At 44.7% G+C, this 19686-nt stretch overlaps 1 protein-coding gene across 1 annotated transcript in view; it reads left to right on the top strand.

The window, feature by feature from the left end:
- LOC135056656 (alpha-2-macroglobulin-like) overlaps positions 1-5552 on the top strand; it is a 213897-nt gene extending 208345 nt beyond the window's left edge. Inside the window, exons 36-37 of the mRNA XM_063962102.1 lie at positions 1535-1669; positions 5361-5552. Of these exons, the coding sequence (XP_063818172.1) occupies positions 1535-1669; positions 5361-5386 (161 nt within the window). The 3' untranslated portion in view covers positions 5387-5552. The remainder of the gene's footprint in view (positions 1-1534; positions 1670-5360) is intronic.
- The last annotated feature ends 14134 nt before the right edge of the window (positions 5553-19686 follow it).

Here is a 19686-nt window from a genome sequence, read left to right as displayed (position 1 = left end):
TGTCACTGTCGATGTTTGGCCGCTGAAGATTGCCAATGTGTTGGGTTTGAACCCAGCTACATAATAAACACACATGCTAATTTGCTGTTTGAATTTGCTTGCAGTTTGCACTGTATATATATATATATATATATATATATATATAGTCAAAATCATAAGCACAGTGTGTATACAGTTTGCAATACCGATGCACACTCCCACTGGGTTAGTATCACAAGAAAAAATAGAGTGTGCAGACATTGCAATTTTGACTAGAAGGTGTACAATCTACAGTAGCTTCTAGTATAGTCAAAATTGTACATAGCCAAAATTGTACCGTGTGTACATGCAATATTGGTTGATCTGGGCTCTGGGGAGTCAAGGGAAAACGCAAAGTCAAAATCGTCCTTTAGGCAGAATCGCACCATGTGTATGCACCTTAAAGCGTCGGTAGCAATGACAATAAAATAGATGTGTATCCGGTAAGTTTGACAAGTGTTTTATTTTTTTAGCATAACAACAAAATAGAGTAGTGTAAAAGTATCTTACATCAAATACTGTGATTCCCAATCAAAGTTTCATGGAATTGGGTCCACTTCATTCGATCCTGAGGTTCCATGAAACACGTAGCATTGGGGTCCTCTTTATTGTGGCATCATAGGAGTCAGCGCCCTCGTGCAATCCTCTCTCATCCCGTGGTGTCCTGCCCGCTAGCTATATGGGACTTGGCAAATAGACAGTTTGATTTGGCCCCACATCCGTCTCTCCTGATTACATTATTTCATAACTCGGCCTTCCCCCCCTGGTATGTGTAGGTCCTCTTTTACTAACTGGCGCTTGGGCAAAATATCCTTTATTAACAATACTCCTGATGCTTCCTTTCCGCAGTTCGCAGATTTTCATGATGGAATGGTAATTCCAACCACTGATTTCTTTTGCTACCTGCAAATTAGACACTTCCACTCCACAATCACCTCAACTCTACTTAATAGAACTCTACCCTATTTCGAATATATAAGCTAGAAACATTCCAACACTAAGGGCTTACTCTCCGACATCTATGCCTTGCTAAGTGACGACTCTACCCTGGCCCCCACAGCGCTACTGTGTATGCGTGATCTACTGACCATACATGTGCAGAGGCCATGGAGAGAGGGATTTGGAGGAGCCCTCTCCCAGCAATATTTGTAGAATGTAGACCATAGGCTACAGAGGATAATGCCATCTTCAGATGGTGTTAGCTGCCGTGCCAAACTGGTAACAGCTTTGCAGTCCCCCTAAAAAACATTAGGGGCTGTGGCTGCTCTCGGAAATGGAGTGACTGTGCATATATTTCTGCTGCAATTCCTCCTTCATACATTAGGGGTAATATTTGATACTAGCTGGTATTCACCCAAAAATATTTTTTTACAGGTATATGCTGCAACTATTGAATGATAAATCGGCCCCTTTGTGTACATTATTTAAACTGAATCTATAACTTGTGAATAGTATCTATGAAGTTCCAAGGCTTTTATACAGTATTAGCAATGACCCCTCCATGTATCTCTCCCAGTGAAAGGTCACTGCAAAGTTGGTGTCTCCCAGAGGACAGATTGTGGGCATCCAGGTATTACCAAGGAGGAGTGTGAGCAGAAAGACTGCTGCTACGATTCCAGTATTGCTCAGTCCAAGTGGTGTTTCTTCCAAGGTTTGTCTATAAGTTATATAAGACATTGTGATCATCCCTGTCCCAAAATCCTAATCTTCTGCTCCTCTGGTTGACATGTTTCATTACTATCAGGAAGGGGCAGTTTGGTTTTTACAAATAAAACTTTGGGGAGCTGGGCAGAACCAAGTCCTGGCTCGGATCACTTTTGGAAAGCCAAGTGAACTGAGTCCTGAAATAGGTCTTCCCTGGAGTTTGGAACTTGGATTTAAAAACTGAATCATAGGTTTTGAATCGCATGTAAGTGTGTCACTATTATAGGTGATCTTTCACACAGGAGAGTGTATGGTGAGGTGGTAATACTTCACTGAAATGACTGGGAATTAATGTTTTCATTTTATTAATACCATAAGAACAAAAACACATCCAATAAAACAATGATTCAACAGGTATAAGCGCTCAGTGTAGTTCACACATATATAGAGACAAGTGTAATTATAGTCCAATAATACTTATATGTCTGGTTGGTGGTAACTGATTGTCGATTCTGACGTAAGTTAGATGGTCATATGGATCATATATAAAAACCCACAATACGGAAAACATGTGGGTATGATATAAACGCTCACAGTGAAAATATGAAGAAAAATTTCCCATTCACCAATATATGGCTGAAATGACAATGTGTAATAATCATGTATTAAAACAGAATGTCGTCCCTTGACAGTCTCTGTGCTCTGAATGCTGTGTGTAATATTAAATTAATCAAGCTGATTCACTGAAATTTATTCTGTAAAGAAAATGTCCTTAATTCTGAAACCATGTAAGATAGGTAAGGATACATTCAAATAGTAGCATGTTTCTAGTTTGTATCAACAATATCTATGAACAATAAATATTCATTCCGTGTAATCAGAAAAGTTCATTCGCAACAATGATACCAATGGGGTCATGTGACTCCAGGAAAAAGGCTGTCAGTAGGTTCCAATTTGTTTCACAAGAATAAAAATAATAACAATGCTGGTGGAGTATATCTAATATTAATACGCTCAATAGAAAACAGTGACATCCGTGATCCATTCCCATATGGTCACCGCAATATAGAAAAATATTTGCACAGCAATGAGCAAATTCCTAAGTTACACCAGTAATGCTATTCTATTGGCACTATCGTGCCGCAGGTACAGGTAATAACCAGTCAAGTAATTCATATTATAGATAATGATTAAATAGATCAAGAACCCCCAATGATTTGTGGTTCAGTCGTGCAGCTGCTGCTCGGACATCTAGATTTGCATCGAATGTCTGGGGGAGCGTGCCACTGTGTTGCAAATTAGAGGGGAGAAAAAGGCAAAGTATAGTTTCTGCTTTTGAGCTCGTTCTTCCCCTACACTCCTGATGTATGTGACAGCGCAGGAATAAAAAGAGGAGATGGATCCAATGAGAGAACTTGAAACATAAGTGATTCAGAATAATATAAGTGATCAGTGCAGACACAGATTTTGAAACCCTCTGCTGCTGCCAGGTGTATGTGATGATGCTACAGTGAACACCGGTGAGCGCGCTGGTATTCAAAGCTGGACTCTGCTAAGAAAGAAAAGATAGCAGGAGGCAGCGTCAGGCAATCAGCGTGTCCCCTGATACCGGAGCATTGCAGGGACTTGTCACTGCTGTACTCCAGCGCTGTCTACCCATTGTGAACCGGTGTACCTGTTTGCTGATAAGTGGGTGGAGTCAGAGGACTGTCATGTACGGCACGGACGGAGAGCGGGGTAACTGCTAGTGCATAGCAGGACCCCACATGTTCCCTTACATTTACTGTATTCAAGTTTCACTGTTAGTATCTATATTCCTTATACAGTTCTGTGGGCTCTCTCTCTGGTATTATTATTATTATTATTATTATAATAATAATAATAATAATAATAATAATTATTATTATTATTAATAATATATTAATAATGGAAGGACAACTTTCATGATCAAATTATTTCTATGATGCTGTTGTCTGAGCATGGCACATCTTATACCAAATTAAAGATCTTGGTCCATAGATTTGCAGAAATAAATTTATATCGGCATTGTAATTGGTTGCTGCATTTCAGAGTTATGTGGCAAAATGTCTGTTTGCCATTTGCAATGCATAAACATTGTGCTCTAGAAAATGTGACAGTTGGTGAACTCTCCCTGTGCACCTGCTGGGTGACCTAAAACATGTGACTTGCTGGGTGGTCTGGAAACCGTGACAGTTATATGCAGCCACTCACTAAGCAGAGGTTTTATGAAATTCGACTAAGGTGAAAACCGGGCACATCAGCTAGTTATTATTATTAATAATAGTATTATTATTGTTATTATTATTATTATTATTATTATTATCAAGAAGAATAAATAGTATGCTTGAATTTGAGTTGCATTACTAACTGGAGAACTGGAAAGCAGGGCCAAAACTAAGATTTTGGGCACCCGGGGTAAGGCAGTAATTTAGCACAAAAAAAACTAAAACAAATAAATAAATAAATAAAATTAAATTAAACAAACAAATAAAAAAAAAATCCAAACTATGCCACAGTAGTGCAACCTTATGGTGTGTATACAAGGTGAGATATTTTCTTACAATTTTGACTATATAGTCAAAATTGTAAGAAAAGTTAGTACAGATTGCAAGGTGAAAGTCACCTTGCGATCCCGATTCGATGCCGATGCGCAGTCCCACTCGGTTGGCATCGCAAGAATAGATAGACTGTGCAGGCAAGTCAATTTTGACTATCTCTATAGAAGAGATAGTCAAAATTGACACTTAGCCAAAATCGCACATAGTCAGTATCGCAAGCACATAATGAGTGTGCTTGCGATACTATGTGCCGACCTAGCCCCTGTCGCATAGTGAGAATGGGGGATAGCCCGAATCTCACCGTGTGTATGGGCCATTATTCTCACTACACTGCACAGTACCCCTCATTGACATTACTCCGACCTACAGGGGAGAGAGATGGGAGAGAGGACAGGGCTAGAGGAAAAGGGGAGAGAGATAGAGGAGATGGGAAGAGAGAGATGAGAGAATGTGAAAATTAAATAAAATAAACGCTGTTCTTTATTATGGAATACAGCTGCGTATCAGACACAGTGCCAACCAGATTGTTCTAAAGTCTTTATGTCCAAAAGGTCAGCACAGTGTCACTCTATACAGTAGGGACTTACACTGAGGCAGGTGTCAGGATATCTTTTAAAGCCCCCCTTATTCCATAGACCCCCTAATCCCAGGGCCTATGTCCCATTAAAGTGAGTGCAGATAACCTGTGTGGAATTCAATGAAAAGTCTGAGCGTGGACAATGTAAGTGGCAGCATCGCACTAGAGGTCACTTTCCACTTACCAAGTGTGTAGACAGTTTGTTCCAGATAGAGCTTTGCTTCTAAAGAGAGAAATAGCTGATGGCATGCGTGGAGCAATCTTCCCTTTGATGTCACTGGAGCTCGGTGACTGCTCTCACCCTCTGCCCGGATCTTGCACTCAGCTTGTGCAGAGGATTGCTGGGCAGAGTTGCCCCCCCCCCCCCCCCCCCTGAAATCTGGTGCCCTGGGCACATGACCCCTTAGCCCCCCACTAGTTGCGGCCATGTGGAAAGCCACAGACTCTATACTATACTGTACTTCTGGTCTTACATGTCTAAATGTTGTGAAAGCATTGTGCAGTTATAACATTATACTCTGATTTATCTCTTTCTGTAACAGGATTTGAAAAAGAAGAATCTCACTAATAAAGAATCTATCTGAAGACATCACACACTGTGTCCCCTGTGACAATGAATACTTACAGTACAGTCTCCCCACAAGTAGCAGACAGGAAAATAACTCCATCATGGACCCAGGATAAAGGATTCTGTTTCCTGTAATGTAACAATCAATAAACAATACACAGTGTAATCTTGTGTGTGGATTTTTTGTGTGATAAAGTAAATGCATATATTAGTTATTGTATTATAAGGTGTCACAAACTAGCCTGCCCCCAGATACTTAATTCTAGGACAACTGCCTGTGATGTTGGTTATGTCAGCACTCACGGTTAATAACACAAATGAACTGCCAAGTGCAAGAGTTCCTCCAGCGGTCTGGCACCAAGTAGCCCTGCGTTTCTACATATACAGTTATTTATGTTTCATACTTCATTTCACATAGAAATGTAGCTTGGGCCTCTCAGGCTTTTAGCGTTGTCATAGAATATTCTTATGGCTCTACAACTCCCTGATCAATCCCCTCCTTCCTTGGTCAATGTCAACAAAGATTGCGGTGATGGCCTTGCTCACGGCCCTTTTTTGTTCTTCCAGCACAGGGGTCTCCCTGTCAAACAAGCAGGGTTGTGTAATTACCTGCTTTGCGGCTAAGAAACTGTGACTTGTCACTCCTCTGTGCAGTTGTATGGATTAGTTAGGAAGGAAATTCTCCTGTCAAATGTCTCTCTGATCCCATAACCCAGGTGGCATCACTGGTCATATAACTGGCTGAGTACGGGGCTACTGTAGGTGAGAAATTGTTCTGAACACATGACCTCATACTGTGAGGACTAAATATTATTTTGTTATCTGGGATGGGAGAGAGCAAGCCAACTCTCTACTGCCTCCGTTCACTGATAATTGCCTGGCTTGCTAATTACAGTCTTCCCTTACATGAACACAGAATAGCAATTGGCATACAGTTTGAAAAATACCATACAGAACAGTGGTGTAATGAGGGTGGGACAAGCAGGGCACGTGCCCTGGGTGCCAGGACAGCTTCAGGGCAGAGGGGGCATTGTCCAGAGCACCGGCCATGGGAAGCAGAGGAACGACTGCGGAAGCCACGGCATGGACCTGTGAGAGGAGTGCAGCAGACGAGCTGGTGAAGAGAAGCTGAGGCTGCTGGACTCAGCAGCAGTGTGTGTGGGGAGGGGTGTGTGCCACAAACCACACCCCCTTAATGGTTGGCCATGCACCCTTTTTGGGAGCGCTTCATAGGTAATTAATTTTTTAATGTGTGCTGGGGGTGGGGCACCATTTTTTCAACATGCCCTGGGCGCTGAAAGCCCTCATTACGCCTCTGATACAGAATATAAATTGTTAGAACTTACAATTTAAACAATACCACATTTTCATACAGAATACAATTTGACAGGATATACCTTTTCAAAACTATCCTATTTTGGGAGGGCCTAATGTGAGTAATCCTGACTTTAGGCATCAGGCATTCTAAGCCATGGTACTTACAGTATATTAATCCCAAATAAATTCTGGCAAAGTCACTCTTTGCATAAGGTAGCAGATGCACCTTTCTAAGTGATTGAATTACCTGTTAAATGTAGGTAATAGTTTAAGAACCAAATATAAAAATATAAACTGATAAAATAGCATTTTAGAAATTCGAAAAACATACGAAAGGCCCCAAGAAGTATTAACCATGGTAGGCAGGTACCCCCCTCCCCCGCTTCTAGTGATTAACATGCAATAGAAGGATAGAAAGACCAGTCTCATGTTTGATATAGAAACATATATAGAATCTGAAGACAGATAAAAGTGACTTGGCCCATCTAGTCTGCACCTTAAATTACCTGCAGTATATCACAAAACTTACCCAGAAAGACCAAAAAATCTCAATATGTATAGTTTGGAGCAGAGAATGGAAAGGGGGAACATGATAGAAACTTTCAAATATATCAAGTCTTTTAACAAAGTCCAGGAGGGAAACATTCTCCAAATGAAGAGAAGTTTTAGACCACAAGGACATGTACTGAGACTGGAGGGAGGTAGGAGGAAATATTACTTCACAGAAAGGGTAGTGGACAAGTGGAATAGGCTCCCATCAGAGGTGGCAGAGGCTAAGACAGTAGAACAATTTATACATGCTTGGGATAGATATAAGGATATCCTTACACAGAAATAAGCATCAAATAAGGTTTGAGGTAAAAATATGGTAAAAAAGGGGCACACTAGATGGGCCAAGTAGTTCTTATCTGCCGTCACATTCTATGTTTCCTAATACAGGAACTGTCCAGTGACTAATATAAAATACAGGGACCAGGGCCAGATCCAGAAACAAATTACAGGGAGGGGGGGCACCGTGATTAGGGGTAGCATGGTTGCACGGGTGTGCAAGTGGGGATGTGGACCTACATGTCCGTTGTCAATACATGGGGGGTAATTCGGAGTTGATCGCAGCATAAAATTTGTTAGCAGTTGGGCAAAACCATGTGCACTGCGGGGGGAAATCTAAATTGCAGTATTAAAATAAAACAGCCAGTATTTACCTTGCACAGAAACAATATAAACTAACCAAATCTAACTCGCTCAGCAAATGTTATATCTGCCACACCTGCAGTGCACATGGTTTTGCCCAACTGCTAACAAATTTGCTGCTGCAATCAACTTTGAATTACCCCCATAGTGTCCAACTAAAGTTGTGCCACATGTTATAGGAAATGAACATCCTACTTATATTTTGAGTAGCTCAGTGACTGACATAAGTAGAAGGGCTCTTGTGTATATAAATGCAAAGTAGATGGCCGGGGGACCCATGGCCCCAGACGCTTTATGGATTTTGACAGTGAGAAATAGGTTTAGATGCATTTTCTGCACTTCTGCCACAAACTCAGACTTAAATGTTAGCCCACTTAAAAAGAAATATAGTTACCTACTTTTAATAGTCTGTCACTCTATTCAGTAGACAAAGGGCCAAATCCAATTAGCCATCCTTAAAGTTGTGATTTCTCCCTTTGCAAGCGACACAATTTAATAATTGAATACTGAAAAGCTGCAGTGAAAAGTTGCACAAAAAAATAAATAAAAACAGCTAAACGTATACAGTACATCTACAGTATGTGCATGGGGCATTATATCATGTACAGCCAGCTGCAAATAACAATAGGACTCATGGAAAAGATCAAAAAGGTCTGCATTACCTAATTTCTGCTGTGAATGGTCACTAGAAAAGTGAGTGCTGAAGTGTGTGGGGCAGGGGTGCTGGAGAATTAACCATCAGCCAATAGGCATGTCCGGGGAGACAGACACTAGAGATAGCTCCATTCTGCAGTGATTCTCCTGTAAGCTGCACACTGAGGACTCCGTAGATGCTAGATACAAGTGGGCTCAAGGACCTCTGAGGATGTCACAACCATGTGACCTGCCTCCTTATCAGGGAGGATTTAGCACACCTGGGGAGGTTAGGATTGGGCACCGGGGGGATGGTTAGGGTTGAGCAGAGTACACACTAGACAAAAAATTGGACAGTTTGTCATTTTGAGCAGAAGTGGAACAAAAAATTGGACACATCATCAAGTGTGTACTCACTATTGCACACTGCCGTGGGTCACATGCATCATCTTCCAGTCGTCCATGCTGCACAGCCAATTGCAAGATATCACACATGACCCAGTACAGGGTACAGAAGGATGGAAGGAGATCCATTGTTCATTACATTGGTTAGTGTGAACCGGCATTCTTGCAAGGTCTGGTGAAGATACAATTGCCCTAACCATCGGCAAGATTGTCAGTCGTCTAATGTGTACACAGCATTAGGCTGCAGGAGGGAAGGTTAAGTTTAGTGGGGAGATTAGGGTAAGACTGCTGGAGGGGAGGTTAGGTTTAGGAAGGATGTTAGGCACCAAGGGGGTCGGTTAGTGTTAGGCGGCAAGTGGGGATGAGGTTTAGATTTGACTAAGGTCCTTTAGTCCACTTGGATTTAGACTCAACCCTGAGGACTCCCTGCTGAGGGGGATTAGGAGCAGGGGTTAAAGTGAGCCGGAACGGATGGAACTGCGTTCCGTCAGTTACACTTGGACCTCCGGCTCACCTAACCCGATGTGTGCCCGGAGCTGAAGGGAGATGCCGGGCGCCCGCTGAGATTGTGTTACCAGCGGGCGCCTGGCTCTCCACAGCGGAAGCCGGCGGCAGGAGCTCACTACTGAGCTCCGGCTTCCGGCTCTGTCAGTGTGTGCTATGGGAGAGACGTCATGACGTCTCTCCCATAGTGCCAAGGAGCGGATTCCGGAAGGACTGCAGTGGTTGGACGCGGGAGCAGGGCTTGGTGAGTATGGTGTGTTGGGTTTTTTTTGTGAGTGCTTCTACTGGGGGCAAACTACAAGGGGGCAAGTTATTGGGGGCAAACTACTGGGGGGCATTGCTACTGGGGGCATAACTACTTGGGGGCAAACTGCAGGGGGGCTAAACTACTAGGGGCATAACTACTAGGGGCATGATTACAGGGGGGATAAACTACATGGGGGCATTGCTACAAGGGGGCAAACTACAAGGGGGCTAAACTACTGGGGGCATAACTACAGGGACTAAACTACTGGGGGCATAACCACAGTGGCTAAACTACTGGGGCATTACTACTTGGGGGCTAAACTACAAGTGGGCAAACTACAGGGGGACATTACTACTGGGGTCATTACTACTGGGGGCTAAACTACAAGGGGGCAAACTACAAGGAGAAAAACTACAAGGGCCTAAACTACTGGGGGTCTAAACTACTAGGGACATAACTACAGGGGGTAAACTACTGAGGGCATAACTACAGGGGCTAAACTACTGGGGGCATTACTACTTGGGGCTAAACTACTGGGGGCAATACTAACGGGGGCTAACTACTGAGGGCAAACTACATGGGGGCTAAACTACTGGGGGCTAAACTACTGTGGACATAACTGCAGGAGCTAAACTACAAGGGGCATTACCACTGGGGGCTAAAATACAGAGGGGGCTAAACTACATGGAACAAACTGCATGAGGGCTAAACTATAGGGCCAAACTACTTGGGGCATTACCACTGGAAGTCTAAACTAAAGGGGGTGTAAACTACTGGGGTCATAACTGTAGGGTCATTACCACTGGGGGCTAAACTACGGGGGGCATAACTACAGGGGCATAACTACTGGGGCTAAGTGACTGGGGGCATTACTACAGACAACATTACTACTGGGGACAATACTACACAGGGGCATTACCATTAAGGGCATTACTAATGGGGGCACTACTAATGAGGGCATTGTAAAGGGGGCACTTCATAAGGGGCATCACTCTTGGGGGCATAAGGGGCACTACTACTGGGGGCATTGCATAATGGGCACCACTAGTATGGGCTCTATATAAGGGGCACTACCACTGTGGGCACTACCAGTACAGTGGACATTGCATATGGATTACTACTACTGAGGGCATTGTATAAGGGACGCTACTGCTGTGGGCATTATGTGTATTAGGGGTGCTACTACTGTGAGCATTAGTGGCAATGAGTAGACAGTGACTGCAGCACACACACATTATTACTGGTGGGACCTGTGATTATGGAGGGGTAGGGAACAAACAGTCACACGCTGACTGGGGAGGTTTCTGTATACCCAGCACAGGGCAGGATAAAGTTGCTGGGTGCATACTGTGCCACACAGTGCTCTTACACAGTCACAGGGTGAGGAGCCAGGTGTATGTGCGGTGACCAGGACTGTCGAGAGCCACGCCGGGCCTCGGTAAAGGGGGGGGGCGTGTCTTAAATGGGCGTTACTATGCCCTGCAATAAAAAATTTTTAGATAATTTGCGGCCCCGCGCACTCAAAGGGGGGGGGGGCGCGTCATTTTAACACAGGGGGGGACTGGTGAGGGCATCCGCTTCCTACTTGATCTGGAAGCTGGTCCCTCCTCCCTGGCCAGCGCCATCTTCCTAGTGATATTTGGGAACATGACGCTGGTCACTAGAGAGCAAAGACTCTGGCATAGTGCCAGAGTCTTTACTTTATATGTGCGGCGCCATCTACCTGTAGATATGACGGGGAAGATGGCGTCGCCATCAGCCGGATCCCAGCACAGGTATACCCAGAGGGCGGGGGTAGCTGACTCTGGGCCCCTCCAGTAGCCTGTGCCCGGGTAATTTGTACCCGCCCCCCCCCCCCCTCCCTCGGCGCCACTGGCAGTGACTGTACAGAACTCTCACACTTGCTCCTCTTGCAAGGCAGTAAGAGATAGTGGCCGGTCACAGGGGATGCCTACTAGCAGCACATGTCTTGGTGCCACCCTCCCTGAATCTACCACTGACCAGGACCATGATAAATTGAAACAAACAGCATGACTAGTACAGTACAGTTAGATAGAAAACTACCACTCTATATGGGAAAAAATAATAATATTACTGACAGCAGGAAAACGTACATTTACTCTCAACTTAAATACAATCTACTACAGTACGTATACACCAACAATTACAGAAAAATACTCCTTCTTATATTTAAATACGTAAATAATGAGATATATTTCCCAATGCAGATTGGTATAAAATAAACATTTAAAGACGTCTTTTAAAAAGTAGTTGAACATTTACTTTATATTAATAAAGGTTAATGAGAACCAAAAATATAAAATAAAGGGGCTGATCATCACATGACAATAGTCCAAACAGAGTCCAAGATAGGAAAACACCTGAGGATGTATTATAGAGTTAGTAGTCAGTCATGTATACACTCAAATAGTATAGGTTGTAGACAAACTGCCATCCATTATGATTATCCAGCAATATGCAGAAGTGTGGAAATTACAATACCAATGAGAGGGGGATTTGATATTAGAGATGTGCGGCTGGCACTTTTCGTGTTTTGTGTTTTGGTTTTGGTTCTAATTCCACTTTCGTGTTTTGGTTTTGGCTTGGTTTTGCCAAAACAACCCTTTCGTGTTTTGGTTTTGGTTTTGGATCTGGATGATTTTTGAAAAAACCATAAAAACAGCTAAAATCACAGAATTTGGGGGTAATTTTGCTCCTACTGTATTATTAGCCTAAATAACATTAATTTCCACTCATTTTCAGTCTATTCTGAAGACCTCACACCTCACAATATTGTTTTTAGGCCTAAAAGTAGCACCGAGGTGGCTGTATGACCAAGCTAAGCAACACAAGTGTGCGGTACAAACACCTGGCCCATCTAGGAGTGACACTGCAGTTGCAGACAAGATGGCACTATTCAAAAACTAGTCCCCAAACAGCACATAATGCAAAGAAGAAAAAAAGGTGCACCGAGGTTGCTGTATGACTAAGCTAAGCGACACAACCACCTAGCCCGTCTAGGAGTGTCATGCAGTGGCTGAATGTCGAGAGTGGGCCGCAATTGTTCGGTCCACTGACAGCATCTCCAGCATGCCCCTGTCATGGGCTATGAAATCTTATCCTTTTCCTTGCAGCCCCAGTGACTGGAGAAATTGAAAGAGAAGCTGTTGATGGTTCACGTTCCGCTTGAGTTGACAATTTACTCACCAGCAGGTCTTTGCACCTCTGCAGACTTGTGTCTGCTGGAAAGAGAGATACAATGTAGGCTTTAAACCTAGGATCGAGCACGGTGGCCAAAATGTAGTGCTCTGATTTCAACAGATTGACCACCCTTGAATCCTGGCAAAGCGAATGAAGGGCTCCATCCACAAGTCCAACATACTTTGCGGAATTGCTCCGTCTTAGCTTCTCCTTCAATTTCTCCAGCTGCTTCTGCAAAAGCCTGATGAGGGGAATGATCTGACTCAAGCTGGCAGTGTCTGAACTGACTTCAAGTGTGGCAAGTTCGAAGGGTTGGAGAACGTTGCACAAGACAGAAATCATTCTCCACTGCGCTTGAGTCAGGTGCATTCCCCCTCCTTTGCCTATATCATAGGTGGATGTATAGGCTTTAATGGCCTTTTGCTGCTCCTCCATCCTCTGAAATATATAGTGTTGAATTCCACCTCGTTACTACCTCTTGCTTCAGTTGATGGCAGGGCAAGTTCAGGAGTGTTTGCTGTTGCTTCAGTCTTCGGCACGCGGTGGCAGAATGTCGAAAGTGGCCCTCTATTTTTCGGGCCACTGACAGCATCTCCTGTACGCCCCTATCATTTAAAAAAAAAAATCTGCACCACCAAATGAATTGAATGTGCAAAACATGGGATGTGCTGGAATTTTCCCAGATGTGATGCATGCACAATATTGGTGGCATTGTCCGATATCACAAATCTCCAGGAGAGTCCAATTGGGGTAAGCCATTCTCCAATGATGTCCATCAGTTTCCGTAAGAGGTTGTCAGCTGTGTACCTCTTACAGAAAGCGGTGATACATAGCGTAGCCTGCCTGGGAACGAGTTGGCGTTTGCAAGATGCTGCTACTGTTGCCGCTGCTTTTGTTGCTGCGGGAGGCCATACAGCTACCCAGTGGGCTGTCACAGTCGTATAGTCCCTAGTCTGCCCTGTTACACTTGTCCACATGTCCGTGCTTAAGTGGACACTGGATACAACCGCATTTTGTAGGACACTGGTGACTCTTTTTCTGACGTCTTTGTACATTCTCGGTATCGCCTGACTAGAGGAGTGGAACCTAGATGGGATTTGATACCGGGGACACACTATCTCCATCAATTCTCTAAGTCCCACTGAACTAATGGTGTATACCGGACGCACGTCTAACACCAACATAAGTGTCAAGGCCTCAGTTATCCGCTTTGCAACAGGATGCATGCTGTCATATTTCACCTTCCTCACAAAGGACTGTTGGACAGTCAATTGCTTACTGGAAGTAGCACAAGTGGTCTTCCCACTTCCCCTCTGGGATGACGATCGACTCCCAGCAGCAACAACAGCAGTAGCAGCAACAGCAGGCATACCACTCAAGGATCCTCTGGAGGAATCCCGGTTAGGAGAGGACTCCTCAGTCTTGCCAGTGACATGGCCTGCAGTAGTACTGACGTTCCTGACTGAGGAGGAAGTTGACATTGAGGGAGTTGGTGGTGTGGCTTGCAGGAGCTTGTGTACAAGAGGAAGAAGGGATTTAGGTGTCAGTGGACTACTTACGCTTTTACCCAAAGTTTCACAACTTGACACTGACTTCCGATGAATGCGCAGCAGGTGACGTATAAGGGAGGATGTTCCTAGATGGTTAACATCCTTACCTCTACTTATTACAGATTGACAGAGGCAACACATGGCTTGACACCTGTTGTCCGGATTTGTGAATAAATAATTCCACACCGAAGAGGTGGCTTTTTTGGTATTTTGCCCAGGCATCATAATGGGCTTCTTCATCCCATGGACAACAGGTGTCTCCCCGGTTCCTGACTTACTCAAACCACATCACCATCAGAATGCTCATCGTCAACTTCCTCCTCAGCGCCAGCAACACCCATATCCTCATCCTGGTATACTTCAACAGTGACATCTTCAATTTCAATATCAGGATCTGGACTGTGGGTGCTCCTTCCAGCACTTGCAGGGGGCATGCAAATGGTGGAAGGAACACCCACAGTCCAGTGTTGGGAAGGTCAGGCATCGCAACCGCCGACACACTTGGACTCTCCTTGGGGATTTGTGATACCATCTCAGAACGCACAGTTCTTTTCTGTGCTTTTTCCAGCTTAACTCTTTTGATTTTTCTAGCGGGAGGATGAGGGCTTCCATCGTCATGTGAAGCTGAACCACTAGTCATGAACATAGGCCAGGGCCTCAGCCGTTCCTTGCCACTCCGTGTCATAAATTTCAATTTCTTTTTTTGGGTCTTTTTACTGAACTTTGGCTTTTTGGAATTTACATGCTCTCTACTATCACATTGGGCATCTGCCTTGGCAGACGACAATGGCATTTCATTGTCTATGTCATGGCTAGTGGCAGCAGCTTCAGCACTAGGAGGAAGTGGTTCTTGATCTTTCCCTATTTTATTCTCCAAATTTTTGTTATTTTTCAGGAGTTATAACACAATATGTGGCACAGGAAAGACTGATGGCTGATGCACAGGACACTACCACTGGTCTTATGCAGAACAACACAGAAACACTGTGAGGGACTTGTTGTTGTTGTTATTATTATAATACTGTAGCAGTGGACATATAGCAGCAGCATATAACACTGTGGCTGCCTGGTCACTGGAATGACTGATGACCAGGACACTACCACTGGTCTGATGCAGCACAACACAGCAACTCTGTGAGGGACTTGTGGTTGTTATTATTATTATTATTATTATACTGTAGCAGTGGACATATATCAGCAGCGTATACCACTGTGACTGCCTGGTCACTGGAATGACTAATGGCCAGGACACTACCACTGGTCTGATGCAGCACAACACAGCAACACTGTGAGGGACTTGTTATTTTTATACGTCAGCAGTGGACATATAGCAGCAGTGTATACCACTGTGACTGCCTGGTCACTGGAATGACTGATGGCCAGGACACTACCACTGGTCTGATGCAGCACAACACAGCAACACTGTGAGGGACTTGTTGTTGTTATTTTTATTATACGTCAGCATTGGACATATAGCAGCAGCGTCTACCACCGTGATTGCCTGATCACTGGAATGACTGATGGCCAGGACACTACCACTGGTCTGATGCAGCACAACACAGCAACACTTTGAGGGACTTGTGGTTGTTGTTGTTATTATTATTTTCTCATACATTCTAGAGGATGCTGGGGTCCATTTCATGACCATGGGCTATAGACGGTTCCGCAGGAGCCATGGGCACTTTAAGACTTTTCAAGGGTGTGAACTGGCTCCTCCCTCTATGCCCCTCCTCCAGACCTCAGTTTTAGAAATGTGCCCAGGCAGACTGGATGCACTCTAGAGGAGCTCTACTGAGTTTCTCTGAAAAGACTTATGTTAGGTTTTTTATTTTCAGGGAGAACTGCTGGCAACAGTTTCCCTGCTTCGTGGGACTGAAGGGGCAGAAGTAGGAACCAACTTCCTAAAGAGTTTCATGGCTCTGCTTCTGGCTGACAGGACACAATTAGCTCCTGAAGGGAACTGAATGCTAGCCGTGCCTAGATGCTCACTCCCGCAGCACGCCGTCACCCCCCTCACAGAGCCAGAAGTCAGAAGACAGGTGACTGTTAGAAGACAGATCTTCAATCAAGAAAGTGACGGCTAAAGGTACCGCATGGCTGGCGGGAGCGCAGCGCGCCATGTTGACCACACATACACAGGCACTGCAGGGTGCAGGGCGCAGGGGAAGGGGGCCCTGGGCAGTAAGAAACCTATGGAAACTGGCATAAATAAGGGGCATAAGTTGCTGAGGCACAGTTCTACCCCCACCAGTATAAAAAATTACCTCATAAAAGCTGAGGAGAAACATGCCATTGAAGAGTGGACATTCCTCCTCAGTCAGCCAGCACACTGCTCAGCGCCATTTTCTCTCTCTCCTCAGGCTGCAGAGACAACGCTGGTCCTCCTCCACTACTGAACAAGTATCAGGGTGCAAAACAGGGGGTGGCACAGTGAATTTGGTGCTATATAATTGTGTGATTAGCATTATAAAAGCGCTGCATGTCAGTGTGCATTTTGTGTTCACAGACATTCTGTTACTGGCGCTGGGTTGTGAACTGGCAAATCCTATCTTTGTCCCTCTGACAGATTTTACTGTAGGTCTGTCCCCTATAAGTCCCGGAGTGTCTGTGGTGTGGTTGTGCATGTGACATGTCTGAGGCATTGAACTCTTCCTCTGTGGGAGACATGTTAGAGACACAGAGGTGTAATATGACACCAAGAGCCTGACTGGGTGAAAGGTTACATGATAGTGTGAATCACTACTGAATCTCATACAGAAAACTGAATATAATCTGTTGAAGATGTGATTTTTATTAGTTCTGCCTTTCATCCACAGGGACCCCTCTGGGTCACATACACATTTGCACAAGTAGTACAAACTGATACCAACACGGACTCTGATTCCTGTGTCGACACTAGTGATTCCAGGGGAATAGGTCCTAAGTTAGCAAAACATGTTTTAGCTATAAAAGAGGTGTTAGAAGTTACAAAGCCCCCTCTTTTACCACAAGGAGAGGGTTTACTTTAGTAAAGAAGTAATGTAATTTTCCCTCCACCTCAGGAGTTGAACAGTCTCTTGGAGGTAGTCTGATTTAACTGGAAAAGAAATTTCAGATTCCCAAAAGGAATTCAGGCAGCTAACCTTTTTTCAAAAGGTGGGAGTCACCCCACATTTTAGAGAGGGCCCTGACAGAAAAGAGAAAAGGTGTTTCTCCCTACGCCTGGAATGGTTTCACTTAAGGAGCTGACAGACCGCAAGTGAGTGAGGTGATCTATTGATGTGGCCAATGGGACACTACTCAGGCCTACCATTGTCTGTGCATGGGTGAGTAGTGCTATTGAAAAGTGGTCAGAAAACTTGTCATTAGACATTGAAACAATAGATGGAGACGAGATACTCCTAACGTTAGGTCATATCAAAGACGCTGCTGCGTATGTCCTAGAAACCATGAAATATATTGGTCTCTTGGGATCAAGAACCGCTACCATGGCAGTATCGGCTCGGAGGGTGTTGTAGTTTTGCCAGTGGATTGCTGATGCAGATTCCAAAAGAAATATGGAGGCACTCCCGTATAAAGGAGAGGCCTTGTTTGGTGATGGGCTGGATGCGGTAGTCTCGGCGGCTACCACAGGTAAGTCGACATTCTTGCCTTCTGCTCCTGCACCAGCAAAAAAGACACATCACTCTCACATGCAGTCCTTTCGGCCCAACAAATACAAAAAGGCCAAAGGTTCCCCCTTCTTTGCAGGTAGGAGAAGGAGAAAAAGAAAGAAGTCCGCAGCGTCTCCAGGATCCCAGGAGCAGAAGTCAACCCCTGCTCCTGCCAAATCTGCAGCATGACACTGGGGCTCCCTAGCGGGAGTCTGCTCGGGTGGGAGCACGTCTGAAACTTTTCAGCAAAATCTGGATCCAATCTGGCCTGGACCCATGGGTCTTACAAATAGTGTCCCATGGGTACAAACTAGAGTTTCAAGACGTCCCCCCATGCCGATTTTTCAAATCGACCTTGCCAGCTTCTCTTCCAGGAAGAGAGGCATTAACAACGGCAATTTAAAAATTATGTCAGGATCAGGTCATTGTCCTGGTACCCTTGTCACAGCAAGGAGAAGGTTTTCATTCAAGCCTCTTCGTAGTTCCGAAGCCGGACGGCTCGGTCAGACCGATTTTAAATCTGAAAAATCTGAATCTCTACCTGAAAAGGTTCAAGTTCGAGATGGAATCCCTGAGGGTAGTGATTTCCAGTCTGGAGGAGGGGGACTTCATGGTGTCAGTAGACATAAAGTATACTTACTTGCATGTTCCCATTTATCCTCCTCACCAAACTTATCTGAGATTCGCAGTACAGGATTGCCATTACCAGTTCCAGATGTTGCCGTTCGGACTCTCCACGGCACCGAGGGTATCCACCAAGGTGATGGCGGAGATGATGGTCCTCCTTCGTCAAATAGGAGTCAATATAATTCCTTATCTGGACGATCTCCTGATAAAAGCGAGATCCAGGGAACAGTTGATGCAGAACATCACACTCTCCCTGTCAATACTCCAACAACACGGTTGGATCATGAATTTTCCAAAGTCGCAGTTGGAACCGACGACAAGATTGTCCTTTTTAGGGATGATTCTGGACACAGAAGTACGGAGAGTATTTCTTCTAGTGGAAAAGGCTCTGGAAATCCAGAATATGGTCAAACAAATATTGAAACCAACAAGCGTATCGATCCATCAATGCATTCGGTTGTTATGGAAAATGGTAGCGGCCTATGAGGCCATACAGTTTGGCCGATTTCATGCCAGAGTATTCCAGTGGGACCTGTTGGACAAGTGGTCTGGATCCCACCTACACATGCACCGGAAAATAATCCTGTCCCCCAAAGCAAGGATTTTGCTCCTGTGGTGGCTACACAGTTCTCAGCTACTAGAGGGACGCAGGTTTGGGATTCACGACTGGGTCCTAATAACCACAGATGCAAGTCTCCGAGGCTGGGGAGCTGTAACACAGGGGGAAAGCTTCCAAGGAAAATGGTCAAGTCAGGAAGCTGGCCTTCACATAAACGTTCTGGAATTGAGAGCCATTTACAACGGCCTTCTACAAGCGGTACATATTCTTAAAGATCATCCTGTGCAGATCCAGTCGAACAATGTAACAGCAGTCGCGTACATAAAGAGGCAAGGCGGAACGAAAAGCAGAGCGGCAATGGCAGAGGTGACAATGATTCTCCTCTGGGCAGAAAGACATGTTAGAGCACTGTCAGCAATTTTCATTCCGGGAGT

This window comes from Pseudophryne corroboree, chromosome 3, assembly GCF_028390025.1.
Source record: "Pseudophryne corroboree isolate aPseCor3 chromosome 3, aPseCor3.hap2, whole genome shotgun sequence".
Taxonomy (NCBI): Eukaryota; Metazoa; Chordata; class Amphibia; order Anura; family Myobatrachidae; genus Pseudophryne; species Pseudophryne corroboree.
The sequence above is the reverse complement of the archived record's forward strand: the minus strand, read 5'-3'. Positions and strand labels throughout refer to the sequence as shown.